Below are 24,858 nucleotides of genomic sequence, written 5' to 3' on the forward strand. Positions count from 1 at the left end.
ACATGGCCGTGAGCTTTATCCAGATCGCGCATCTGAGAGAGAGCAAGATGAAGCCACATGTCGCTTATGATTTAGTCTTGGAGGCGGCACCCTCTTGCCATATTCTCCTCATTCGAAGCAGGTCACTGTGTCTCACCCTCGCTTGAGAGGAGAGGAATACAGCTCCTCTTGAAAGAGCATGGAGGATTTGTGGGTCTATTACAACAGCCTAGAACTACACAATGCGGTGCCCTCAAGTGTTTGAAGGTTTGGAAGTCCAGGGACAGGCTCTGGGGAGTCCCCTGTGGTAGGTGGAATAACAGCCCCCCAAGATGTGCATGTTCGAATCCCCAGAACCTGCAAATATGTTGTATTATGTAGCCAAGGGGAAGCAAGGTTGCTCATCAGCTGACCTTAAAGTAGGAGTAGGCTGGCTTATCCAGGTGGGCCCAGGGTAATCACAAGGGACCTTACCAGTGGAAAGAAGAGGTGGAAGAAGAATCAGGGTCAGAGATGCAGAATGAGGGAGACTTGGCTGGCCATTGCTGGCTTTGACCATGGAAGTGGCCATGAGCCAAGGGATGCAGGCACAGCCTCTAGAAGCTGAAAGAGACAAACAGATTCTCCTCTAGAGCCTCCAGAAGGAATGCAGGCCTGCCAACACCTTGACTTTCGCCCCATGAGACCCATTTTGGACCCAGCTTGCATTGTCCGTAAGCCATTAAATGTGTGGTAATCTGTTATGGCAGCAATAGGATGTGAGCAATCTACACCCACCCTTCTTTTTCCCATTTCTAAATCATTTTGCTTTCATCACATGCTATGATTATTGTCCTTATTTGTATATGGTCCATATTTTTGATAAACATGTTTACCATGTCTCCTTTAAAGCTATAAGCTCCTTGAGGGCAAGGCCTAGGTTTTGTTTTGGGTTTTGTTTGTTAAATGTATATCAGAAACCCAAGGGGCACCTGGGTGGCTCAGATGGTTAAGTGTCTGCCTTCGGCTCAGGTCGTGATCCCGGCATCCTGGGATTGAGCCCCGGCATTGGGCTCTGTGCTCAGCAGGGAGCCTGCTTCTCCCTCTCCCTCTGCCTTCTTGCCTGCCTATCTGCCTGCTTGTGATATCTCTCTCTGTGTGTCAAATAAATAAATAAAATCTTTAAAAAAAAAAAAAGAAAGAAACCTGATACATGGCTCATTATTATGTGGCCATTAAGAACGTGGTCAATTATTCACTAGATTGGCTAAAAGTCTAAGCAGCCAACTTAGCAAAGAGATGAAACAAGAAAGCTGGTGTGAAATAAAATATGGAATCCTACTGATTCCTCCTCCATTAAACTAAACCCGAAGAATCCACCAGATGACAGGAGAATTTATTGAGGTACTGTTTTCTCTGTATCTTTCTTTGCTCTCATTTCAAGCTAGTGGCCAAGTTAGGGGATTTGGGGCAGGACACAGAGCGGAGCAGTTGGAGGTCACCGGCTCATCCCACTCTTGAAAAGGCCTAAGGCCTTTGAAGGGATATGTCTCTTTTGGGTCGGGGGACAGGATACCATCAGGAGGGTGGGGCAGGTGGATCCCCAGAGCCCACGAAGGGGATGAAGTTCCTAGGAAAAACGGGGCCCTGAGTTCTGCCCAAGACAAGACCTCAAGGGAAGCAGTGCAGGCTAGACCCCAGGCCCAGGGGTCCCCCACTCACCCAAGACTCTTGGGTCTCGCCACCCTGCACATAGTGCAGGAACGAAGAACACAGAGGGAGAAGGTGCGTAGGGCCATGGGGGTCTCTGCTACAACCACACAGACAAGCAGCTGTTATCCTTGGGGCCTCCCCCCTCTTTGGACCTTGGAGACCTTTGCAGAACCAGGCAGAGTGGAGGGGGATCGGAAGGGAAGAGGGATGACCCTGAGAATGGCCAGGACAGAATTTCCCACTGATGCGGCAGGAAGGAGAAAGAGGACTTGGAGTCTGAACTATGGGGATCTAGAACAACAAAAAAAAGTGACACTCTTGCACACTGAAGTTTGGGGCTGATATTCAAACCAGTGATACCTGCTTTGGCTTTAAACGAAGATTTTAATCTCCGGGTGGGGGTAGGCCTGGAGCAGGGTGGTAGGTCCGAGGGCCACAAGCCTTTGCCGTGCAGCTCGAAGTGTTGGGGCGGGGTGGGGGGCGGGGGTAGCCGGAGCTGCTGATGGGTTCCGCGGCGGCCCTAGGTTGGGAGCATGTCCTCCACCACATAGGGATGGAAGTACAGATAAATCAGATAGCAGCTCCAGAAGCCAAGGATGAAAAGGGTGGCCAGGCCTGATATGGAAGTTTTCTGCTGCTAGAGGGGGAGAGAGAGGCAGGAATAGGAGGCAAGGTCAGCTCAGTGGCCAGTGAGGCACCCCCCTCACCCCCTCCACGGGAGCCTCTGGGCAGCAGTCTCCTGGCTGGGGTCCCCAAGCCCTCCTGCCTGGTGCCATGTCCTCTACAACTGAGTGGATGAGGTGGGGGGGCAGAGTCTGCATGACCACAGGTGGGATGTGACACAAATGCAGCCTGAGCCCACTGCCTTTGGGATGATGGGGCACCCGGCTGAGACAAGGACTTCTTACGGGGGTCTACCTACCCCTGATTGTAGTTGTTCTTTAGGGCACACAACAAACATTTTTCCTGTAGAGGACAGAAACGGCACAAGAAAGATCATTTTTCCCTGGTCCAAGATGGCCAGCCTGCTGGGCACCTCATCGGGTCTTACTCTAGGAAAGGACAGAACAATACAGTGGTACTTGGGAGCAGGCACATCCAGGGTTGGGTATTACTTGGGCATGGCTTCGAAATCTCCCCGGGCCTAGAGGGCAGGATCCCAGAGAGGGCTCCGGGCTAGGGAGGCATCCGGGGCCAGTAGAGGGGTGGAACCCATCCCTTCACTGCAAGAGGTAAGGGAGCAAGAGGACCCGGCGCGGGGGGAGGGGGGCATCAAGGAGCAGCAGGAGACTGGGGGGTAGCACCAGAGTAAGGGGGAGGGTAAGGCTTCACTTACGCAGCATGACCTGCATTGATGAAGGGAATCCAGAGGGTCCTTTTTTGGGTTTTCTAGTGCCATCATCTTCTTGTGAAGAGAAAGTGGTGTTCCATCAGCTCCATCCATCTTCTTGAGCCGGAGCTGTGGGTCTGTGTCTATTTTTCCTACCAGCCTGAGTTCCTGCTGTTCCTTTGGCCCTCTTCTAAGGGGACTGGGAATTCAGGGAGGGGCAGAGTTGGGGAAATAATTTCCAACATGACAAGGAGATAACCATAGCGTGGGTGGCCAGGGAAGACCTTGACCCCAAGCCACTGGGGTAACAGAAACCAAGACAGGACCGTGAAGAGTCTGAGAGTCCTCCAGACCTGAGGACACTTAGCAAAGTGAAGGGAGGAGATTCTTTAGGGATGAGGAGAGATGGGTGCAGGTTACACTTACAGCTTGCTGTTCTTCTGTATATTTATTAAAACATCCATCTTCTCATCCATATCCTTCTGCATTTCCTTCAAGAGAAAATTCAAAGCTAGAATGATCATCTTGAAGGGCTTTGGAAATCCTCTTCTCTTGCATCTCTCTGCCAACCACTCAGAGATGACCTCAGCATCCTCCTTGCTCAAGAATCCTCACTGGCCTTGGGGGATACATGCCTCCTCTTCCCTGCCCCTCCCCCATTCCATGATGAGGCCAAAGCACAGGCAGGGTCATCAGGGGCTCCTCCAAAGTCTCCAGAGGAGTCAGAGGACAGGAAATCTTTTCCCCTGATCCCACACTTAGATGAGACCATTATCTGCTTTGGCTCCATGCCTATAAAATGATGGAGCTGAGAAAATAAATCTTGGGACCCACCCCTCAAAGACACTTTTGACTCCAATGTTTTGACCCCTGCACCCAGATCCTGTGCATGTACATTTGCTTCTTCTTTAACCAGATTTCTGGCAGAAATGGTCAACATAAAAGAAACAGTAGCTCAAATGGCACCTCATGTTTATCATTTACTAAGAACTGAAAGAAGAGTAAAATCCTCTTGGCGAGTTTAGATCTGTAAAATTGGATCTGGAAAACTTGGCACGGAAACAGTGGTCACAAGAGAATGTCTAAGATGGCAGATGTCATCACCGATCGTATCTGTTATGGACAAACACAGGGTTGGCTTGACCATTATAAAATATAAATGAAATATAATTTGCTTCAAAACATAATTTAATAAAAAAAATGAAAGATTTGGCAAGACTTTACAGATCTGTGGTAGAAAACTGATCAAGGAATCATACTGTCTGGGTGGAGAGGATTTCAAAAATACCTTCTTGAAAAGCATTTTTAAGTGCTATACATTTTGAATAAAGTAGCTGTACTCGTAAATACAGCAAAAATATCCTTGAAGTGGAAATGCCCCCTGGGTTCAAATTATCAGAGTCAAAATGTCCCCCATTCTTAGAAGTCTCACTATTACTTCAAACTCATGTCCCAAAGTGATCTCCTTGTTTCCTCTTCTAAATCAGCTCTTTGCCACCTGTCCTTGTCATGGTCACTGCTTTCTTCTACCCATCTGGATTGCCTTTGGGGTCATGGATGCTTGCTTCTCCTTCATTCTCTTTGTTGCATCAGTCACCAAGAATATTATTTTTCCTTCGATGCATCTTTCAGATTTACTGTTTTCCTTCTGTTCCCACACCTGGTCCAGCGTCCCTCATCTTGAGTGGGGAAGTGGCTTCCTGCCTGATGTCTTGCTCCAGACGGCCCCCACCCCTGCTCTCCCGCCCGCCCTGCCCGGGGCCACCTGCAAACAGCTGCCTGCTCAGCCTTTCTGAAGTGCTGCCTCTAGCATGTTCTTTGATTAAGAATCTCCAGAGATCTCTTACTGTTTACACAACCAAGTCCCAACCTGTCTGCCTGTCTTTCAAAAGCCTTCATTATCTACTGCCTTTGTGCCCATTCTATTTTATTTCTCACAGCTTCCCCAGATGATCCCACTTGCATGACTGATCTCCCCACTGACCGTGATACACTTCACGTTCATCCTGCTTCCATGCTGTGCGCAAGCTGTTCCCTGTGCCCAAAATAGCCTCCTTTGTGCCTTTCAATCCCCAGTCCTGCCCACTAACAAAACACTGTGTTTGCATCTTTTTTTGTTTTAAAGATTTTATTTATTTATTTATTTGAGAGAGAGAGAGAGAGAGAGAGAGAGAGAGAGAAACAGCATGAGAGAGGATAGGGTCAGAGGGAGAAGCAGGCTCCCTGCCGAGCCAGGAGCCTGATGTGGGACTCGATCCCAGGACTCCGGGATCATGACCTGAGCCGAAGGCAGTCGCTTAACCAACTGAGCCACCCAGGCGCCCACTGTGTTTGCATCTTAATATAGAAATAATACACGCCCTTTGTAGAAAATTTGGACAATATAGAGGAACATAAAAGAACAAATTAATCTCATCACGTAGCAATAATTGCTATTAACCCTTTTGGTGTATTTCTTTCTAGTCTTTTTTCTAAATATTTACTTAGTTGGTTTTTTTTTTTTTTTCACTTAACTGAGATCAGCCTGTATAGATTACTTATATCTTGCTTTTTCACTTCTCATTATAAGCATCCTATTTATTTATTTATTTATTTTTTATTTTATTTTATTTTTTAACTTTTTTTTTTTTTTTTGTGAGAGAGAGAATGAGAGACAGAGAGCATGAGAGGGAGGAGGGTCAGAGGGAGAAGCCGACTCCCTGCCGAGCAGGGAGCCCGATGCGGGACTCGATCCAGGGACTCCAGGATCATGACCTGAGCCGAAGGCAGTCGCTTAACCAACTGAGCCACCCAGGCGCCCAGCATCCTATTTTTTTAAATAAGCTTTTTATTTTGAAATATTTTGGGTTCTACTGAGAGTTGCAAGGACAGTACAAAGAGTTCCCATATACCTTTTACTCAGTTTCCCCTTAATGTTAACATCTAACTCAACCATGGCATTGCTCTTATTATTTTTTATTTTTTAAAAGATTTTATTTATTTATTTGAGACAGAGAATGAGATAGAGCATGAGAGGGTCAGAGGGAGAAGCAGACTCCCTGCCGAGCAGGCAGCCCGATGCGGGACTCGATCCAGGGACTCCAGGATCATGACCTGAGCCAAAGGCAGTCGCTTAACCAACTGAGCCACCCAGGCACCCTATTATTTTTTTTAAAGTAGGCTCGATGCCCAACATGAGGCTCAAACTCATAACTCTGAGACTGAGTCACGTGCTCTGCCGACTGAACCAGTCAGGTACACCTGTAAGAATTCTTTCTAAACACTGTTTCCAATAGTTCCTAGTTTTCATTCTATGGATATACCCTAATTTATATGGCTATTCTTCTACTGTTGAAAACCGTGGATTCCAGGCACCTGGGTGGCTCAGTTGTTAAGTGTCTGCCTTCAGCTCAGGTCATGATCCCAGGGTCCTGGGATCGAGTCCCACATCGGGCTCCCTGCTCCACGGGAAGCCTGCTTCTCCCTCTCCCACTCCCCCTGCTTGTGTTCCTGCTCTATCTCTCTGTCAAATAAATAAAATAAAATCTTAAAAAAAAAAAAAGAAAACCGTGGATTCCAAAGTTTTGCTATTATAAATAATCCTGTGATGAACATCTTTTTACGTATACCCATGCTAGTATTTCTGATTATTCTCACAGGTTAAATTGTGAGAAGAGGAATTGATAAGTCAAGGGGTTTGATCTTTTTTGATACCTATTATCTAATTCCCTTCCAATGTTGTACTAACCTACACTCTGATCAGCAGTATAAGAGCATTTCTGCATTGTTCTATAATTGTCATAAGTTAAAATTTCGCTTATTTGGTCGCCTGGGTGGCTCAGTCGGTTAAGTGTCTGACTCTTGAGTTTAGCTCCGGTCATGATCTCAGGGTCCTGGGCTGGAACCCTGCGTCAGGGTTCAACTCTCCCTCTCTCTCCATGCCCTCCCCCCAGTGTTGTACACCCACGCTCTCTCTCTCAAATACGTAATTAAAATCTTAAAAATTTCACTTAGTTGAATGTGACAATGACCTAAGAATTGTTTTCATTTGGCATTTAATTGATTATGCACAAGGTAAACGTTTTAAATATATGTGTTGCTTTTTAGTTGTATTCTCTTTTGTGGTTTGTTCATACCCTTTGCCCATTTTCCTATTTGGTTCTTATTGATTTGTGTGAGCTTTATATGTTACAGATAAAAAACTTTTATAGATGTTTATTGTATTTGTAGAAAATTATTTCCCCCAAATTGTTGTTTGTTTTTTAATTCTATTTATGGTAACTTCCTGTTACGATTTTTAAATTTTTATATTGTTAAATGTATCAATATTTCCTTTGTGATTTCTTCTGTTGTATTTAGACCATCCAGTTAAATATTTATATATAATTTATTCTTATTGGGTTTCATTATTTAAATTCACTTTATGGACTATTTCAGTTTTTACAATATTAACTGAATTAAGTTTATCTTCATATAATCCAGCAATGTTCTTAATATGAATACATAATCCTTTTCTTCTCACTAACACTTTAAAAATCATCTTTATTATCTTTTAAATTTTATGGAACTGCGGTTCCCAACCTTGAGTGTGCATTGGAATCACCTGGTGATCTTTAAACATACTGATGCCTGGACCTCATCTCAACAGGCTCGGATTTCATTGTTCTGGGGTGCAGCCTGGGTAGAAGGTCAAAGCCACAATACAGGTGATTGCGCTGTGCAGCCAAGGTTAATAGCTACAGCTAAAGTGTTTAGGATCTGGCTGTTATCCAGGCGAAAGCATCAGAATCGCTTTGAGAGTTTTAAGCAACTGTGGCCCACCCTGGAGATTTTTATTCAGTCCATCTGGGCCAGGGACTGGGTATACTGATTTTTAAATCCTCCCAGGTATCCCTGGTGGAGATGTTGTTACAGGGTTATCTACACTGGTTTTGTTCATTTGGCTAGTTATCTAGACAAGATTATTGTGGCTTTGTATGAATTTTATATATCTGACGGGGGGTAGTACCCCCTTGTAACTCTTCAAAATTTAAAGATACCTGCCTTTGCCTATTTATGCTTCCACATCAGTGGTTCTCAAATTTTCATCTGGGGAATGTGAAAAAAATCCAAGGGTCTAAGCCCCCTCCAAATAGGACCTGGGCTCTATTTTATTTATGCTCCAGGAAATTCCAACACACATCAAGGTTTGAGAACCACTATTCTAGAGTCTAGATGGTCCTCTTAGTAATTGTTGAGTTCAAAACTAATCTTATTGGGCTTTTGGTTAGATTTGCATTAAGCTTCCAACGTAGCCTTCAAAGCTCACCTTAAGATTCACTTTCTTTGTAAGGATTTGTCTGGTTACCCCAGCCCACATTCATTCCTTATTTCTCCAGACTCCTAATTAACTCCAATTATCATGTAGCTTGGTACTTGCTATTTCCCTCTTTCCAGAGAGTTTGGCTCTTCCTACTAGACTGTAAGTGGCTACAGGGCAGGGTCTAGCATCTCCTTCTGTATTTTCTAGTATGGTACCGGCCCATGGAAAGGGCTCAGTAAATGCTCACCTTCATAATCTCCACGAATTCCTGGAGTTTATCAAAATCCTTGTCCATTACGCCCTTTATCTAATGAAGAAGAAAGGCACAGCACATATTACGACATTGGAGCCGTCTCAGTGGCATTTTAAAAAAGGCAGCAGCTGATCCTCTGGAATGAGCTGGATAAAGCTCAAGGAATGGACGTGTCGTGGCCTATCTAAGCCTTTTCTTCCCACGGAGTCTACGAAGGGATGAGGATACATGTAGCATGAAGCCTCCCACTCCCCACCAGCCTTGGCGGGGCTTAGATCTAGCTACTGCGAGGCTTCTGAGTGGAGCTCAGAGCTCAGACCACAGCTTCCTGTACACCTCCTTGCTTACGCACTCCCTCTCTTCATGAGTTTGCCATAGGTGGTTCCATCCAAGAAGCAACAAGAAAGTTCCTTCTCTGTGGTATAATCAAGGGGTGGGGTGGGGTAAGGAGAATGGAACTGATCTGTGACTGCCCCCACTTTCCTGTCAGTCCCTCTCACTCTGTCACTAAGGTTCTATCTCTTCAACCTTCAGTGTGACACCTTAGAGAGTTCTTGGCGTTGAAAACCTGGGTTTAAGCATCAAACAAATAAGAACTAGATATCCTAAGCTGCACAGCACCGAAACACTGAAGGAGATCAGGCTGAGTCAGGTTGAGGCTTTTTCCATGCAATTCCTGATTCCCCTCACTATTCAGAGTCCAGCACTGCATTTTCCTGGGTGCTACCCTTTTCCTCCATGTCCTGAAAAGTCTCACCCTGTTACCTGTTTGATCTCATCCATTTTTTCCTTGAGCTCTTCCCTCACCTCCCTGAGTTCATTCTGGGGAAATAAAACAGGGAAGAGAAGGAGTAAGGAAATGTCTTGGATGGAAGGAAGATCCTGGGGCAATCCTAATGAGGAGGAACAGAGAGATGGCTCCCGCTAGGGGGGAAGGAAAAGATGCTGTTAAGAAAATGGAAGAGTGGGACATGGAGACATCATATGCCACCCAATAAGATGCACTGAAGGGCATGCCTTTTTTCCGTGATGTGACCCCCAAAAATGTGCAGCCAAGTCTAATCATCGGGGAGCATCAGACCACCCAAATGAAGGGTCAGTCTGCAAAATAAATGACCTATAATCCTTATAAATGACAATGTCCCAAAAAACAAAGGTTCAAGGGCTATTCCAGATGGAAGGAAGCTAAAGGGACATGGAATCTAGAGACCATGTGTGGGCCTGGATTGGATCCCACATCAAAACAGTTGTTTTTCTTGTTAGGAAAGACCTTAGTGGAACAATTGGTACAAATAGACTAAGTACTGAATCAATGTTCATGTCCTGACTTTGATATTTTGATCACTGTACTGTGGTTATGTAAGAGATTGTTCTTGTTTTTAGACAGTATACACTGAAATTTGAGAGAAACATGCTCCCAGATGATTCCTATATTATGAAATATATATGAAACCTATATTATACATATGTGTGTGTGTGAATGTATATATATAGAGAGAGAGAGCGGGAGAGAGAGAGAGAGAACCCTGATCAAATGTCAACATTTGGGAAATCTGAGTGAAAGGTACACTAGAATTCATTGCCCAATTTTTTGAAAATTTTCCATAAGTCTGAAATTAGTTCAAAATACAGAGTTAAAACAAAACAAAAAGCTGCGGAGGGAGTAAAGCCATGGGTCCTGGGGCAAAGCCCCAGACGCCAGCAGGGGACCTGCCCCAGCCGTGGGTGGGGGGCCCACATCTCGACTGTGCTCTGCCGCCCCCGCCCCCTGGGCTGGCACACCTACCCTTAGCTGGTGCGTCCCTCCTGGTTTGGTAAACGGCCCTTCTTGTTTTACTCCTTTGTAGTCATATGTCTGTTGGTGGGAAGCAGAAACACAGAACATTGGAAATCGCAGGTGTGGGGTGGACGAGGCAGGAGAGATCCCCCTGAGGTTCCGTTCCTCCTTTCGGGCTGGGGCGGAGGTGAGAGTTGGTGGCCCCGCCTAAGAAGCAGTTCCTGCCACCTTCTCCTCTCACTCGGAGCTCATCACCTCATCACGCCACTGCCCTCCTGGCCCCCTGAACAGCCAAGCCCATTCCTGCCTCGGGGACTTTGCATGCGCTCCTTCCTCCGCCCACAGCGCCCTTCCTCAGGCTTCATGCTGAGCCCAGGGCCCTGCCTCCCTATTTTAATTCTCTGCCTAGCAGGTGACACTACTGAGTTTTCCTTATTTATTCTGTGTCACATTAGTTACTAGTGTGAAGTTCTGTGAGAGCTGAGAGCTTGTCTCTCTCGCGTGTATTCCTCAGCACCTGGGACAGGTCTTGGCCACCAGGAACAGCAAATGACCCCTGACTCCAAGTCACCTCCCCACGGGTCTCAGGCCTGGCTGCCGGCATGGCCTCAAAAAAGCTTCTTACTTTGGTCGGCTCTGGCTTCAGTTCCAGGCACACTGCCTTATAGTTCTTGTTCTGTGGAGGGAGGAGGTTGGCAGTCCACCGCCTGTCAGGCATCAGGACTGGGGAGGAGGGGGATCACACTAGCCCTCTCGAGAGGCCCCCCGTCCACCCCTGCCTGTCCTCCTGCACCTGACCTCAGCGCCCGCCCCCCCACAGGACCTGAGTCAAGACACCCCAGACCTTGTCAGCTTATCTTCCTTTTCTGAGCACGCACCTGCCCGGTCCTCAGGCCTCCTTCTCCCTGCTGGGGGCCTGAGCAGGGAAAGCCCTTGGAGATAACTTTATGGAAACCGTGTGGGTATTATTTCAGGAGCTCAGGCTTTGGAGACAGATGGACTCACACCCTAACCTCAGCTGCTTGTGGCTGTGCCACCCGGGAGGTTATTTACTCCCTCTGAGCCCCCATTTCTCATCTGCAAATCGGGGGCACGAATCGTATCATCTAACATGGTGCTTGTGTGCCATGGACGTGCCCTTCAGTGGGGCCTGGCATGGGCCCGGCCGGGGACGCGGCTCCGGGGGTGGCTAGAGGTGCTGGGGCTATTACGTTGCTCTTTGTCCTGCAGGGAGTCAGCAGAGGCCTCTTTCCTTCCCACCCCCAGGCCACGGATTAGTCCCACCCTCCTTCCGGGCTGAGAGGCCACTTGGAGCTCAGAGCAGAGAAAAAAAAGCCAAGAAGGATTCATCAGAGAGCTCTCTGTACCCCCCACCCCCACCCCACGGCCCCGGCCAGCAGGAACTTGGAGAGGCCCCACATTGTCCAGCAGTGTTTCTCCTTTACCAGGCTCGTTTTCTTTAGTTCTGCCTTCTTGGCCGACATGATGGAGGAGGCCAGAGTGTTCTTTAACTTCCCAACCTCCCCACAATGGGCCCCTGTGACCAGGCCACTGTCCTATGCAGATTACAGGCCAAGGTAAGGGCAGGATGACCACGTCTCTGTGTGCGGAACAGCTGAGGTCACAATGCCCAGGTCCCGCCTACTGGTGGGGAGTGTCACCACAGCTTCGAGCCGAGGGGGCCTCAGCCACTGTGTGAGGGACAGGGCGGGTTCTGAAGCCAAGAGGTTTCCCTCCTGCAAGGGGGAGACGGGCGCTCCTGCAGAACCCCCTGCTGAGGACTGGCCTCGTGCGGAAGGCACACCTCACCAGAAGTAAAAGCTGCTGTCTCCTCTCCCAGCGGGACTTACCTACCAGGAGGTATCTGCCCCAAACTGCTGGTTCTCCCCCAAGTCTGCACGAGGTTCTGCCCTGATGTCCCCATGTGGACAGACGCTTCCTTGGCTCCGGAGCTGTCTTGGGTTGAGACCCCACGAAGTCCCTCTGGTTCAAGGTGCATGTACCGTGCTAACCTGGGGGGGGCGGGGTGAGGGGGTGCCAACCCTAGCAGGATGGCTTCTGACACCCTGGGCCACCTGCATGGCTGGCCCTGCCCCTCTCCCCTGCACCACCCCAGTCACATCCCTCGGGTCCTCTATCATCCTGCAAGAGGGTTGGAGCAAGAAGCAAAGCGTGGACAGTGCTGACGATGAGAAACGTCTGGGGGTGAGGAGGATACTGAGGCCATTCTGACGGGGGGTTGTAATTTGTGCCTGAAGAGTCCAAGGATCCTGGCCTCTCGTGGGACCTAAAAATCAATCAGCATCTGGCTTGCGAGCCTAATTTCTCTTTTCTTGGTATTCTTGGGCATTCTACCTCCTCCCCTCTCAAGGACCAGCTGCAATCAAAACGGCCAACGTGCGAATTCTGAGGACAGACAGCCCAGGGGCGCAGAAAGGGCCGCAAATCGCATGGGCAGCTGGGCCCTTGCCCTCCCGCTCACACACCGCGAGCACCTGTCCCTCCCAGAGGCTGGATCGCGGGCACCTCCCCGGCAGCCATGGCATTTCTCAGGGGCTTGTAACAGAGCCCCCCACCTGCTGACGGCCGTTGCTCATAGTCCCATCACAACCAAAGGAAGAAGTGTCTATCACTCTGTTCAGCAGGGGAGAGGGGTGGTGAGCTTCCTAGGCGCCTCTTCCTGCTAGTCAATGAGGGGAGAAACTTCCAGGTTCCAGGTACTCTGTCCTCTCAGATCTGCCGGCCACAGAGCAGGAGGGCCCTCTCTCCACAAGTTCCCAAAGATCCTGCAGCCTTGAGCAGGGAACTGCAGGGAAAATGGCAGACTCCATCTCAACATTTACCAGCCCCGGTGGAAGTGGGCACCGTCTCCTCTTGGTCTGGGCTTGAGATCCTCCTGGACCTGCAGCAAAGTTTCCTCTGCTTGGCTGAGCAGCTGCTAAATGCGCCTCCTGCGAGCCAAGCATAACCCATGAGCCCACTGGCCTGTGTGGGGGGAAACTGGGTCTAAAAGAAATCAGGGTCTCGTAAAACTGCTTTATAAATGATACATCTATAATTCTCATCATTGAACAGGTGATAACAACTGACCCGCGGCTCCCGGCTTTTGCCTCCTCACAGCATGTACTAGTCACGCGTCCAAATACATCACTGTTGTTATCAGTGCGTTCTGAGGGCTGAGGAAATCCATAATCTCATGTTATTTTCTTCTCCTGTGAGATTTTGCGATGGCATGAGGCACCATCGTGACACCGGATATTGCTCTGATGGAACTGGGTCTATGCAAGCCATAGGCTGTTCTTACCTGAAGAATGCCAGGTATTCCTTCCCTATACCCCCTTCATGGCAAAACTCACCGGGACAAGGGCAGGGAGCACAAAGCCCACAGATGTTCCGATGCGAGTTCGGTGGAAAAGGGATATTTACAACAGAGAGAAAGCAGCGGCCACATGTCTCTTTTCTCCAAATTGTGTCAATTGAACTTTCTTTTCTTTACAAAGGTTTTGGTTTTCCGGTTTTATGAAGACAACGTTGTATGGGAGGCTGGTGGTGGGGGAAGGAGAATTTAAAAATAGCCTTGGGCCTCTGAGTCTGGCCTCTTGTGATTCGAGATGACCCAGTGTTCCAAAGCCCTTTGATGAGGACAGAATATTTCATAAAGGTGCCTGGAAGCCTGACAGCTGCGGTCTCCAGTCAACCGTGGACTGACATGGTTCAACACAGATGACCTGGACAGTTCACCCTACAATAGCCCGCCGACACACTGAGCATCTGGGCTCTCTGCTTCCTGGCCCCAGGGAACCTCTCTCATACATTTTTTGGAGCTTTACTGGGATTGGTTACCGCACTGTCCTACTTGACTGATTTATAGACATCTCAGAAGGCTCTCCACTGTGCCAGGGGAGGTCTGTCACTGACACATTCGTTACTATGCAATTTCTGATCATTTCTATAAATATTGTGTCAGACCTTGGCTAGAATCATAATCCTATTACATTGTTTCTATGAAAAAATTACATCTAGTTTCTATCATGAATTTCTAGTACCTCTATTTCAGGAACAAAATATATTCTGGGGTCGCCTGGGTGGCTCAGTTGGTTAAGCATCGGACTTCGGCTCAGGTCATGATCACAGGGTCCTGGGATCGAGCCCTGTGTAGGGCTCCCTGCCCAGTGGGGAGTCTGCTTGTCCCTCTCTCTCTCTGCCCCTCCCCTGACTAGTGCCTGCTTTGTCTTTCCTGTAAAAAAAAAAAAAAAAAAAAATCCTTAAAAAATATATATGCATAATATTCTGAACAGATCATTGTAAATCTCCAGATAATTCAATACAGCTAATGAGAAGTAAAAAGTCAGAGCAAATGTGTGAGGATTGCAGGCTTTTTTTTTTTTTTTTTTTTTTACCTATGCATTCCCCATGACGGGGACATGTTTGCCAGGGCCTTCCAGGACCCGGGGGGACCTGTTACAGAACAGCCTGCTGTGTGAGATAAAGCAAGAGCCACCAACAGTCAGAGGCTCCCCTTCTGCTAAATATGGCTCCTGGGACCTCCTTACTTGGCTGGCCTCCCTTTACTCTCTTTGGATGGAGCCCAAATAGAGGACAGCAATTATACTCTTGCCTATTTTGGCATCCCTGCTCAGAGATTCTCTATGGTTGCTACCCCAGACCCTAAAAGCCTCCTCTCTACCTCTGACACCTCCAAATTCCATCGATCACTGAAGCCATACACCTGAGCGGCACAGTGGCCTCTCTGGATTGGCCTTCTGGGGACCAGGGTTCACAAGGGGTACATGGAGGATCGCAAATGGCAGAGTTCTGTGGGCTAGTCCTGAGAGCATCCTGCACCACACTCGCTCCCACTTTTTTGGCTAGAACGCAACCACAAGGCCACACCTAACTGCAAAGGAGGCTGGGATACGCGGCGGCTGAGTTTCTCCCAGGAACCAGAGGAAATAGGCTTAAGGAGCAAGTAGCCAAGCTCTCAGCTTCTTATACCATCAAGACACCTTGGCTGGCCTTTTCGTTGCAAGAGGTTGATAGCATGTTATGCTGTATGTTGGTTCTGCAGGGAGTGCTTTCTCCAGAAATGTCGTTCAGCTGCTAGGGAAAAATCTGCAAGCCTGCCCATCTTCTTCCTACAGAAGAGCCGTCTGTCGCCCCGGCTCCTCTCACCACGGGGTTCTGGGGTGCTCCTGGGCCACGCGACAGACAAACACTCTGGGGCCCTGGGCTCTTACTTGAAGCTGAGGGAGGGAGGCGTTAAGTGACATGGCTCCTCTGGGTGGCAAAACTCATGGTGAAAATCACAGCACAAGGGAAGACAACTTGGAAGGAATCAAACACCAAAGCAAGCCACACTCATTTCCTGAGCCCCCTAAAACACAAGTGTTCATTTACTTTTGTCTAATTATTGATCGAAACAAAGTGATCCCCTTCCTTCTCCCGCCTCTAGAAACCATGACCACAACAACCCAGCCAGAGGACCGTGAAGTCTGGGGCGCGCCTGGATCTCAGCCCCACACCTCACTCACAGACTGCTCATCCAGGCTCTGGGCCAGCCTGGTTCTGAGCAAGCAGCTCTGGTTCACTATGCTGGGGGGCTCCATACTGAGTCCCCTGTTCTTTCAGCACACGCTCACTGAGCACTTGCTGCATGCCAAGCACGCTGCAGGGCACCAGGGACACAGAGACAGCTAAGACATGGTGCTGGCCCCTAGGAACCCATCGGTCATGCGGCTGACAGAAGCCTCCATAGAATTGCACTTACAATACAGTCAGTAGACCCAGGAGCTGAGGGAGCCCAAAGGAGAGGCCTGGCCCGTTCTTGGAGCTGGTTCTCTCCCATGCTCTTCTGGACCCCATTCCTGGCCTTGTGAGCTTCCCAGTGCCCTGGTTCCTCTAGAACCAGGTTCTTTTCTAAAACTGAGCACAAGACCCACGTTACCCACCACATGCCCACGTTACCCACCACATGCCTGACTTTCCTAACGCCAACACCTGCCCGGTCCTCTGAAGATGACGCGTTCCCTCTACCGATCAGGGGGACCACCCTGTTGGGGACGGTCATCAAAAGTTGACCCCTTCGCTTATTATACCTGCCACCTGCTAACCTCCTCGGTTGCCTCCTCCTTCCATCTCTCCCTGCCCCGAGTACAGGGGCTGGTTTCAAACTATACCCAAGAAGCTCCCAGGAGGATTACAAACCAACCATGCTGGGCCCTAGATGGCGTTCACCCGTCTCTGGAACATCAGATGGGTCCATAGAGAATGCCTGGCCTGTCCCGGCAGGTGCATTGCATACCAAATCAGCTTTCTCTACTCCATCTGGCCCAAGTTCACCTCCACCTGGCCTTGTCACTAGATATAGCGGTTTGGACAGGACTTAAATCTGCACAGCCCCTAACTGTAGAACTGAGCTGTGTGGGTCAAGCTCATATTTCACCATGTCAGACTGTGTGCAGGTAACATATTCTCAGAGGTGCTGTGGGTTCCTGCCTCAGGAAAGAATGGGATATCCATAAACCTAGCAGCCCTGAGGTTTTTGTACATGGATCTCCCTCAGCTCTCAGGACATGGAGAATTAGAAACTGGAAACCCCAAAGTCTACATGAAGGAGACGTTGCTGTGCCGGTCTGGTATCCATGAGGAGGTTCTTGCTGATTCTACTTGGTAGCCTGACCTGACCTCCTCCCTGCTGCACTCCCCCCCCGCCGCCCCCGGGCATTCTATGCACCTTCTATTTTGTCTCCCACTTGGTTACCTGTATTAGAGTTCTCCGGAGAAAGAGAATCAATAGGAAATCTGCCTAAGGTACATCCACCCATCTATCTACGAAGAGATTCATTTTGAGGAACTGGCTCCTGTGATCCTGGAGGCAGAGAAGTCACACATTCTGCTGTCTGCAGGCGGGAGGCCCAGGAGAACCAGTGGTTAAGTTCCATTCCAAGCACAGAAGACTGATATCCCAGCTCGAAGTCAGGCAGGCAGAGAGGAAGGTTTCTTTCGGCTCGCCTTTCTTGCTCCCAGAGGCCTGCTCCAAGGATAGAGTCTTGAGATAATGATGTGGAGTTGGAAACACCTGCACCGTATATGGGACGAGACCTCGGCCTTCAACAGGTGGGCTGGGGCCCACCCACATTAGGGAGGACAATCAGGTTTATTCAGTCCACCAATTCAAATACTAATCTCTTCTGGAAACATCCTCACACACCACCCCCCACCCCCCACCCCCAGAATAATGTTCAACCAAGTATCTGGGCACCCGTGGCCCCGTCAAGCTGACCCATAAGATTAACCATCACATGACCTGTCTCTCCCGCCTTCCTGACTGGTTACTTCACCCAGAACAGAGCTTATCGTCCGTCTTTACTGACCTCGGGCCTGGTCTCAGGCCCTGCCCTCCTGAACCTCTTTCCAGGGCGGTCCTAGCAGGAGGCCCTGGGTTCTCAGGCTTCTCCCACACAGACCCTAGCCTCCGGCTGCTCTGATACTAGAGCTTTCCTTCCTCCCTTTCCCCTTGTTGGAGAGCTTTCTCCCCAGGCCGCCATCAAGGCAAAGTCTTCTGGGAAGGCATTACTCTCCGTCTGCTCGGCTCCATTCCAACGGAGCCGTACCTCCTCTGCTCATTCCTAGTGGTTTGTCCCCTGGAAACCATCAAGTAGGAGGGCATTTGTCCATACCTTCCGATCCCCTTTCAGCAGGGAATTCCGTTTTTCTAGATTCCCCCAGCAGCCCCGGGCCACGGCTGCACGGCTACGCTCAGTCTTGGCCCCCTTCTGAGCATCTTCTCAGACCTGCTCTCAAGAGGGCAAATCCAGCTCCGAGCCCTGCCCAGCCTCTGCAGTCCCCTGCGTCTCCTCGGCCTGGCGCACAGCTTGGTCAATGGCCAACAGGTGTGCGGGTAAGCCTCAGCCCCCTGGCCTCGCGTGTCCTTGCGGAAGGGCAGGGCTCATGGCACGACCACTAGGCTGTCCCACTGGGGAGGAGGGACTTAGGGTTCCCCTGAAGAGGGGCTGTGGGCCTGTGGACTGTGGTGCAATGATTTCCTGGCACCCCCGCCAGGGTTTCCCCCCTTCAGGTTGAACTAGAGCCAAGGGTTCGCCCACAGAGATGGAGAATCACCATAGTGAGAGAACTAGGGTCTTCACCAAGCACTTGGAGTGTGATTTTATTTCATCTACGTAACTATCCTAAGGAGGCCTTACTGTTGCTTCCATTTTATGGAGGAGGAAGCTGTTTAGCTCCAACATGAAATCGTTCTCTGAAGTCACAGAGCTAGGTGGGGGAGCCAGGAGCCCAGGCAGCCCCAGGGCACCTCAGCTGAGGGCGGGGACCCACCACCGGCTCTGGGAGCCGAGGGGTGGCCTGTCCCGACTGCCGCAGCCCACGTCAGCGTTTCCCCCTTGACATTTGCAAAATTGGGGTTAAAGAGAGAAAGGAGGAGCCGTGAGGCCAGCCTGCCTGCAGTTGCGGGGACTCCATCGCTGCCTCCAGCAGATTCAGCCGCCCCGAGGGGAGGCCGCCAATGGCAACCTCGGGGGACACAGGCCCGGAGGATCATGCAGACCTGGCTTCAAACCCCACGGGCCTCTCCACATGCGTTATATGACCTTGGCTAGTTTCTGACGCACCCTGAACTGGTTTCCTCTCCAGAAAATGGGGTAATAATAAACTACCTACCTCATGGGGCTTTTAAATTTTATCTCTTAGAATTAAATAAGGCAAAGCATGTAAAGGATGATGCACCTGCTCCTTGTGACCTGTGGCTCCTCCCATGTCCCCTCATTCCTGAGGACAGTGCCCTCCACTCCTTACACCGTGGCCAGGATCTCTCAGGGCGGGAAGCAGCACTGAGCAGAGATACCAGTGATTCCTCTTTTCTATTTGTAGTCCCACCCCCACCCCCCACAGCTCTGGATCAAACCCAGGAGTGTATTGGGGTGAGGGTGGGGGAGATTTGGCAAAGAGATATGCGGGTGCATGTGGTGTGTACCCCCAAAACTCCCTCCTGCTGGAACCCCTCACTGCATACTTAAAGTGAAGTAAATAAAACATTGAAAGGAAATCAGTAATGAATCTATGAAGTCATGGCACCTACTAAGAGGATGAAAGAATTGCTGAAGAAAATGACATGAAACAGAACAGAACAAACCAAAAGGCTGACCTGCATGCACACACAGTAACATGAAGCCAAAAGACTTCAGTAACCTGAGAGATAATACGAGCAAAATTGGAGACAATACACATAATAGGTTAAAGAAAAGAAAAAGAGTCAAATTATGTAAATATTAACTCAGGAGACATTTCCTTTTTTCTAATTTTTTTATTGTAGTAAAATACACAAAATCTGCCATCTCAACCATATTTAAATGTACTGTTCAGGGATGTTAAATACATTTAGAACTCTTTTCGTCTTGTAAAACTGAAGCTCTGTACCCATTAAACAGTCACTCTTCCTTCTCGCCTTCTCCAGCCCCTGGCAACCCCCATTCCACTTTCCATATTTATGAATTTGACTAAGTACCTCATTTAAGAGGAATCATACAATAATTGTCTTCACCTGGCTGACTTATTTCATTTAGCATAATGTCCTCAAAGTTCATCCACGTTGTAGCCTGGATCAGAATGTCCTTCCTTTTGGGACACCTGGGTGGCTCAGTCGATTACGCGTCTGCCTTCAGCTCAGGTCATGATCCCAGGGTCCTGGGATCGAGTCCCACATTGGGCTCCCTGCTCCGCGGGGAGCCTGCTTCTCCCTCTGCCTCTGCCTCTCTCTCTCTCTATCTCTCATGAATAAATAAATAAAATCTTAAAAAAAAAAAAGAATGTCCTTCCTTTTATTTTATTTTTTAAAGATTTTATTTTTAAGTAATCTCTACACCCAACAGGGGGCTCGAACTCACACCGTGAGATCAGGAGTTGCAGTCTACTGACAGAGCCCGCCAGGTGCCCCCAGGATGTCCTTCCGTTTAAAGGCTGCAGAATAATATTCCAGTGTATGTATATCCCACACTTTGCTTATCCATTCTTCCCTCCATGGATGCTGGGTTCCTTCCACGTTTTAGTTACTGTGAATAAAAGCTGCTATAAACATGGATGTACAAATATCTCTGAGTCTCTGCTTTCAATGCTTTTTAAAAAAGATTTATTTATTTGAGAGCGAGCAAGGGGGAGGGGCAGAGGGAGAGAGAAACTCAAGCAGTCTCCCTGCTGAGCATGGAGCCCGGGGGTGGGCTCCATCCCAAGACCCCAAGATCACAACCTTAGCTGAAATCAGGAGTCGGACAGACGGACGGACGCTCAGCTGACTGAGCCACCCAGGTGTCCCCCTACTTTCAATTCTTTGGGTGTATGCCCAAATGTGGGATTGCGGGATCATATGGTACTTCTGTTTTTAATTTTTTTAGGGGCCTCCATACTGTTTTCTACGGTAGCAGCATCAATTTGCCTTTCTACCAACAGAGCACAAGGATTCCCTTTTCTCCAAATCCGCTCCAGCACTTGCTGTTTTCTGTTTTTTTGATAGTAGCCATCCTAATGAATGTATATGGGTATCTCACAAGAGTTGTGATTTACATTTCCCTAATGATTAGTGATGTTGAGCAGGTTTTTTCATGTGTTTATTGGCTGAAATATTTACTTTTTTTTTAAAAAGATTTTATTTATTTATTTGAGAGAGAGAGAAAGCATGAGGTGGGGAGGGTCAGAGGGAGAAGCAGACTCCCTGCTGAGCAGGGAGCCCGATGCGGGACTCGATCCCGGGACTCCAGGATCATGACCTGAGCCGAAGGCAGTCGCTTAACCAACTGAGCCACCCAGGCACCCTGAAATATTTACTTTTAAAGGAATAAAGTAGAATTTCTTTTAAAAGATTAGTTATTAAAACAGCACTTAACCAGGGGGCAAATAAATGAAAAATCCATTCAATGGTAGTTTACAGTCTAAGGGCTCATCTTCCTTTAGGCACTAGGAAAAATGTTTCTTCAGGTAAAGGAAGGAGGACTGGATGTCCATTACTGTGTGCCGGCCCATAGGGGGCACCCAAGAGCAGAGGACCCTGGGTGGTTCTTTCCAAGGGACCCAAGTGTCCAAGGAAGGCTCCAGTGACCTGCCCCAGGTTCCCAACTGCTTTCCCCAGGTGTGCAGGGATTAGACCGGCTGGCCGTGACAGAACGTTTCCCTCAAGCAGAAATGGCCCCACAGAGCACGATTAACTTCAACAGGTCATGTCCACATCCATAAAATCACCAACAGTCCATGATTCATTCATTCATTGATTCGATCAATATGTGTACCAGCTGACTGGTTGCCAGGCACTGAGACTTACATCTGCAACAGAAGATGGTTGACGCAGATTTTACAACCTGAATCAATGGTTCATAACAGCGAGCAGGAATAAAGGTCAAAACCTCTCACCCCAGAGCCCCATTTTTGAGGTGGAGAAGGTGGCCAGTGGCGAGCAAGCACACTTAGGAGATGTCCCTTTATTAACTGGAATATTGCTTGCGGCTCTGCGGGATCAACAACAGGAACAAGGTGCAGCAGGAGCTTGGAGTCAAGTGGTCACTGTAGACCATTCTCAGGCCAGACAGCTGACTGAGCCTTCTCGGGGGGCAGCTGCGCTGTCTCTGTAATACTCCCAGCGCCAGTCCTCGCCATCAGCTCAAAATGCATCTCCACAGGGGAGAGAACAACTCCCCCCTCTATTAAGGGAGAGGAAGCCTTAACTAAGCATCATCTATGGGTCTGGGATTGTGCTAAGTGCTTTATATGTGGCAGAATAACAGTTTTAGCTATTAATCTGTGCTTTTCTTCTAGTGCCCCGGGCAGAAGGACCTCACAGGGGAACAGCTGTGTGGGGTTCAGCCATGGCGGGGTTGGCAGATGTCAAATAATCCAGGAAAATGGAGAACTCAGTGGTAAGTGGTGTAGACAGGGTGAGACCCAGGCTTTGTTCTTCTCCCATCACGTGTTTGTGTGTCTGTGTGTGTGTTGTGGGGATAGCCCTGAAAATAGATGAGGCTAAATTCCTTCCTCCCCTGCTAGAGGGAGAGCTCAGAGTCATAATTAATGTTATCACGGTAGCGAAGGCACCAGAACTCCCCTGTGCTTCGGCAGGAGTGGGAATGACACAGCTACTCTGGAAGACAGTTAGCCGTTTCTTAATAGCACCCGCTTACAGATCTTACCATGCTTCCCAGCAGTCCCACCCCTAAGCACCTACCCCAAAGAAATAAGAACATAATATCCAGTCTTTCTCTTTTGGTCCAAGGCGCTTCGGGTACCGCGGGCTTCCGTGCAGACGTGGCCAAGTCCAAGAATCACACCACGCACAACCAGTCATGAAGACGGCACAGAAACGGCACCAAGAGACCCCAGTCACAAAGATATGACTCTCATCAGGGGTAGAACCCAAGTTCCTGGGTAACGTGCGTGCTGCCAGGGAGCACAAGAAGAAGGGTCTGAAGAAGATGCGGGCCAACAAGGCCAAGGCCATGAGTGCACGTGCCGAGGCTGCCAAGGCCCTCGTCCAGCCCAAGGAGGTCAAGCCCAAGATCCCAAAGAGCGGCAGCCGCAAGTTCAGTCGACTTGCCTGCATCGCTCACCCCAAGCTGGGGAAACATGCTTGTGCGGCATTGCCAAGGGTCTCGGGCTCTGCCGGCCAGAGTCCAAGGCCAAGACGCAAACCGAGGCCCAGGCTGCAGGTCCTGCTGTGGCTCAGGCCCCCACGCAGGCTCCAGCATAGAGGCTTCTGCCTCCCAGCGTGAGGACGGGAGGACCGGCGTGACCCCTGGGCTTCTGTCTGCGCGGGGCTGCTGTCCTCCTGGGCTATGGGTACCAAGAAACCCGCGGCAGGATCTGTCCAAAAAAAAAAAAAAAGAGAGAGAGAGAGAGAGCACGTATATCCACCAAGACTTGTTCATGAATGTTCACGGAGGCTTTGTGCACAATGGCCCCAACCGGACCACAGGCAGCCAGCAGGAGAGTGAAGCAAAGAGCAGTGAACTCCAGGTACATGTGACGAATGGGCGAATCTACTGAGGGCAATTCATTCAAACGAAATGCTAGAGAACAAATCTATAGCAACAGAAAGCCTGGAGCTGGGGTGGGGGCAGGGCCTGCGGTGAAGGGCAGGAGGGAACGTTCTGGGGTGCTGGTAATATTCCAGAACCCAGCTGCAGCGGGGGTTCCACTGGTGTATACACGCTGCAAAACTGATCAAACTGTATTCTCAAATACTTAGATGCATTTTATTGAGCGTGCACCTTAAAACACGTAGGTTGACTTAGAGGCAATCAAGAGGTACAATTTTGTGGCACATTAGAATTTGTGCGTGTGTCAAATCCACTGCAAAGATCATTCCGTTTAGTCCTCATAACACCCTTGTAAGCTAGCCATCACCACCCTCCTGGTCAAGGAATTAACAACCCCGGTCCGGAATTGTTCAGGAAAAGCGCCCCAGTCCTCCTATGTGTCTCCCTCCCTCAGAAGCCAGGGCCACACTCATGAGACTTCTGATACCAGATGTGGGGGGGGCCCAACAGCAACTGTGTGACACCAGCTGGGGGTCCGATGATCTCACTCAGCTCTGACGCTGTGCACCCGCAGATAGCGTCCGAGCGATCCCACAGGTTAGGGCTCAGTCCTGGAAGACTGAAGCCAACCCCTAGCCCCCAGCCCCCAGCCCCTGCTTCGGACGACAGCCGCAAAGCCAGGCAGTGGTCTGTACTTCTGACCAACTGGCTGTAGATCGGAGGTTCCCACCACCTCTCCTCAGGTTCAGTTAATTTGCAAGAGCCGCTCACAGAAAGAGGAACATTTGACTTACTAGATAACTGGTTTATCACAAAAGGATGCAACTCAGGAACAGCCGGATGGAAGAGATGCACAGGGCAAGGGCTGGGGAAAGGGCGGAGCTTCCAAGCCCCTCCAAGCCCCCCACTCTCCCCAATCCCCATGTGTTCACCCTCCTGGAACCTCTCTGTACCCCGTGCTTTTGGGATTTTTATGGAGCTTTCACTACGTAGGCATGACCAATCATGAACTCTGGGGAGGGGATGGGGCCAACAGTTCCAAACTTCTTATCATGGCCTGCACTTCCTGGGGAGCCTCCCCCCATGCCATCCAGGAGCCCATCTAGAGTCGCCTCATTAGAACAAAAGTCACTCCTATCACCCAAGAAATGACACAGGTTCTAGAAGCTTTGTGCCAAGAAGCGCCACAGACCAATATACATATTTTTTCTATTATCTCACAGGAATCAAGGCTTGGAGAAACCCACTCGCATTGTTCTTGGCTGGGGCCTTGGGGCCACAAAGTGCATCTCTAACAATGACCCTAGACAGCGATTAGCGGCTCGCTATGCAGGAGAACACCTGCCTGCTCTCTGGGGGGCTAAGATCCTGTCCCAGGAATAAAGCAAGCATGGGCAACGAGGTTTCCAATTTGGGGGTGCAGATCTAGTTGTTTTGGGAGAAAAGGTATATATTGACTGTGGGAAAGTGAAGGTCAGCTAGACCTACACCGAAGGGTGTATCATGTCTGGG

At 49.4% G+C, this 24,858-nt stretch overlaps 1 protein-coding gene and 1 pseudogene across 1 annotated transcript; one reads left to right on the plus strand and one right to left on the minus strand.

Moving 5' to 3' along the window:
* Nucleotides 1-1,456: 1,456 nt before the first annotated feature.
* On the minus strand, nt 1,457-11,796 carry TEX35 (testis expressed 35). The gene is made up of 9 exons (XM_035010581.1): nt 11,758-11,796; nt 10,938-10,988; nt 10,322-10,390; nt 9,301-9,357; nt 8,530-8,589; nt 3,428-3,492; nt 3,008-3,200; nt 2,594-2,637; nt 1,457-1,508 (listed from the first exon to the last, which is right to left on the minus strand). The coding sequence occupies exons 1-9, from the start codon at nt 11,794-11,796 to the stop codon at nt 1,457-1,459; spliced, it is 630 nt and encodes a 209-aa protein (XP_034866472.1).
* A 4,959-nt stretch (nt 11,797-16,755) lies between these two features.
* Nucleotides 16,756-23,057, plus strand: LOC118014383 (annotated as a pseudogene).
* The last annotated feature ends 1,801 nt before the right edge of the window (nt 23,058-24,858 follow it).

Source organism: Mirounga leonina, unplaced genomic scaffold (genome assembly GCF_011800145.1).
Source record: "Mirounga leonina isolate KUSES-001 unplaced genomic scaffold, KU_Mleo_1.0 Mir_154, whole genome shotgun sequence".
Lineage (NCBI taxonomy): Eukaryota > Metazoa > Chordata > Mammalia > Carnivora > Phocidae > Mirounga > Mirounga leonina.

What these genes read in the sequence shown, in the direction of transcription:
- TEX35 (XM_035010581.1), bottom strand. Translation starts at nt 11,796, where the DNA reads ATGTCGGCCAAGAAGGCAGAACTAAAGAAAACGAGCCTG. An exon ending in AACTAAAGAAAACGAGCCTG is followed by an intron (nt 10,989 to 11,757) that starts GTAAAGGAGAAA and finishes CTCCCTCCACAG; the next exon opens with AACAAGAACTATAAGGCAGT. An exon ending in ATACAGAAGAACAGCAAGCT is followed by an intron (nt 3,201 to 3,427) that starts GTAAGTGTAACC and finishes CTGAATTCCCAG; the next exon opens with TCCCCTTAGAAGAGGGCCAA.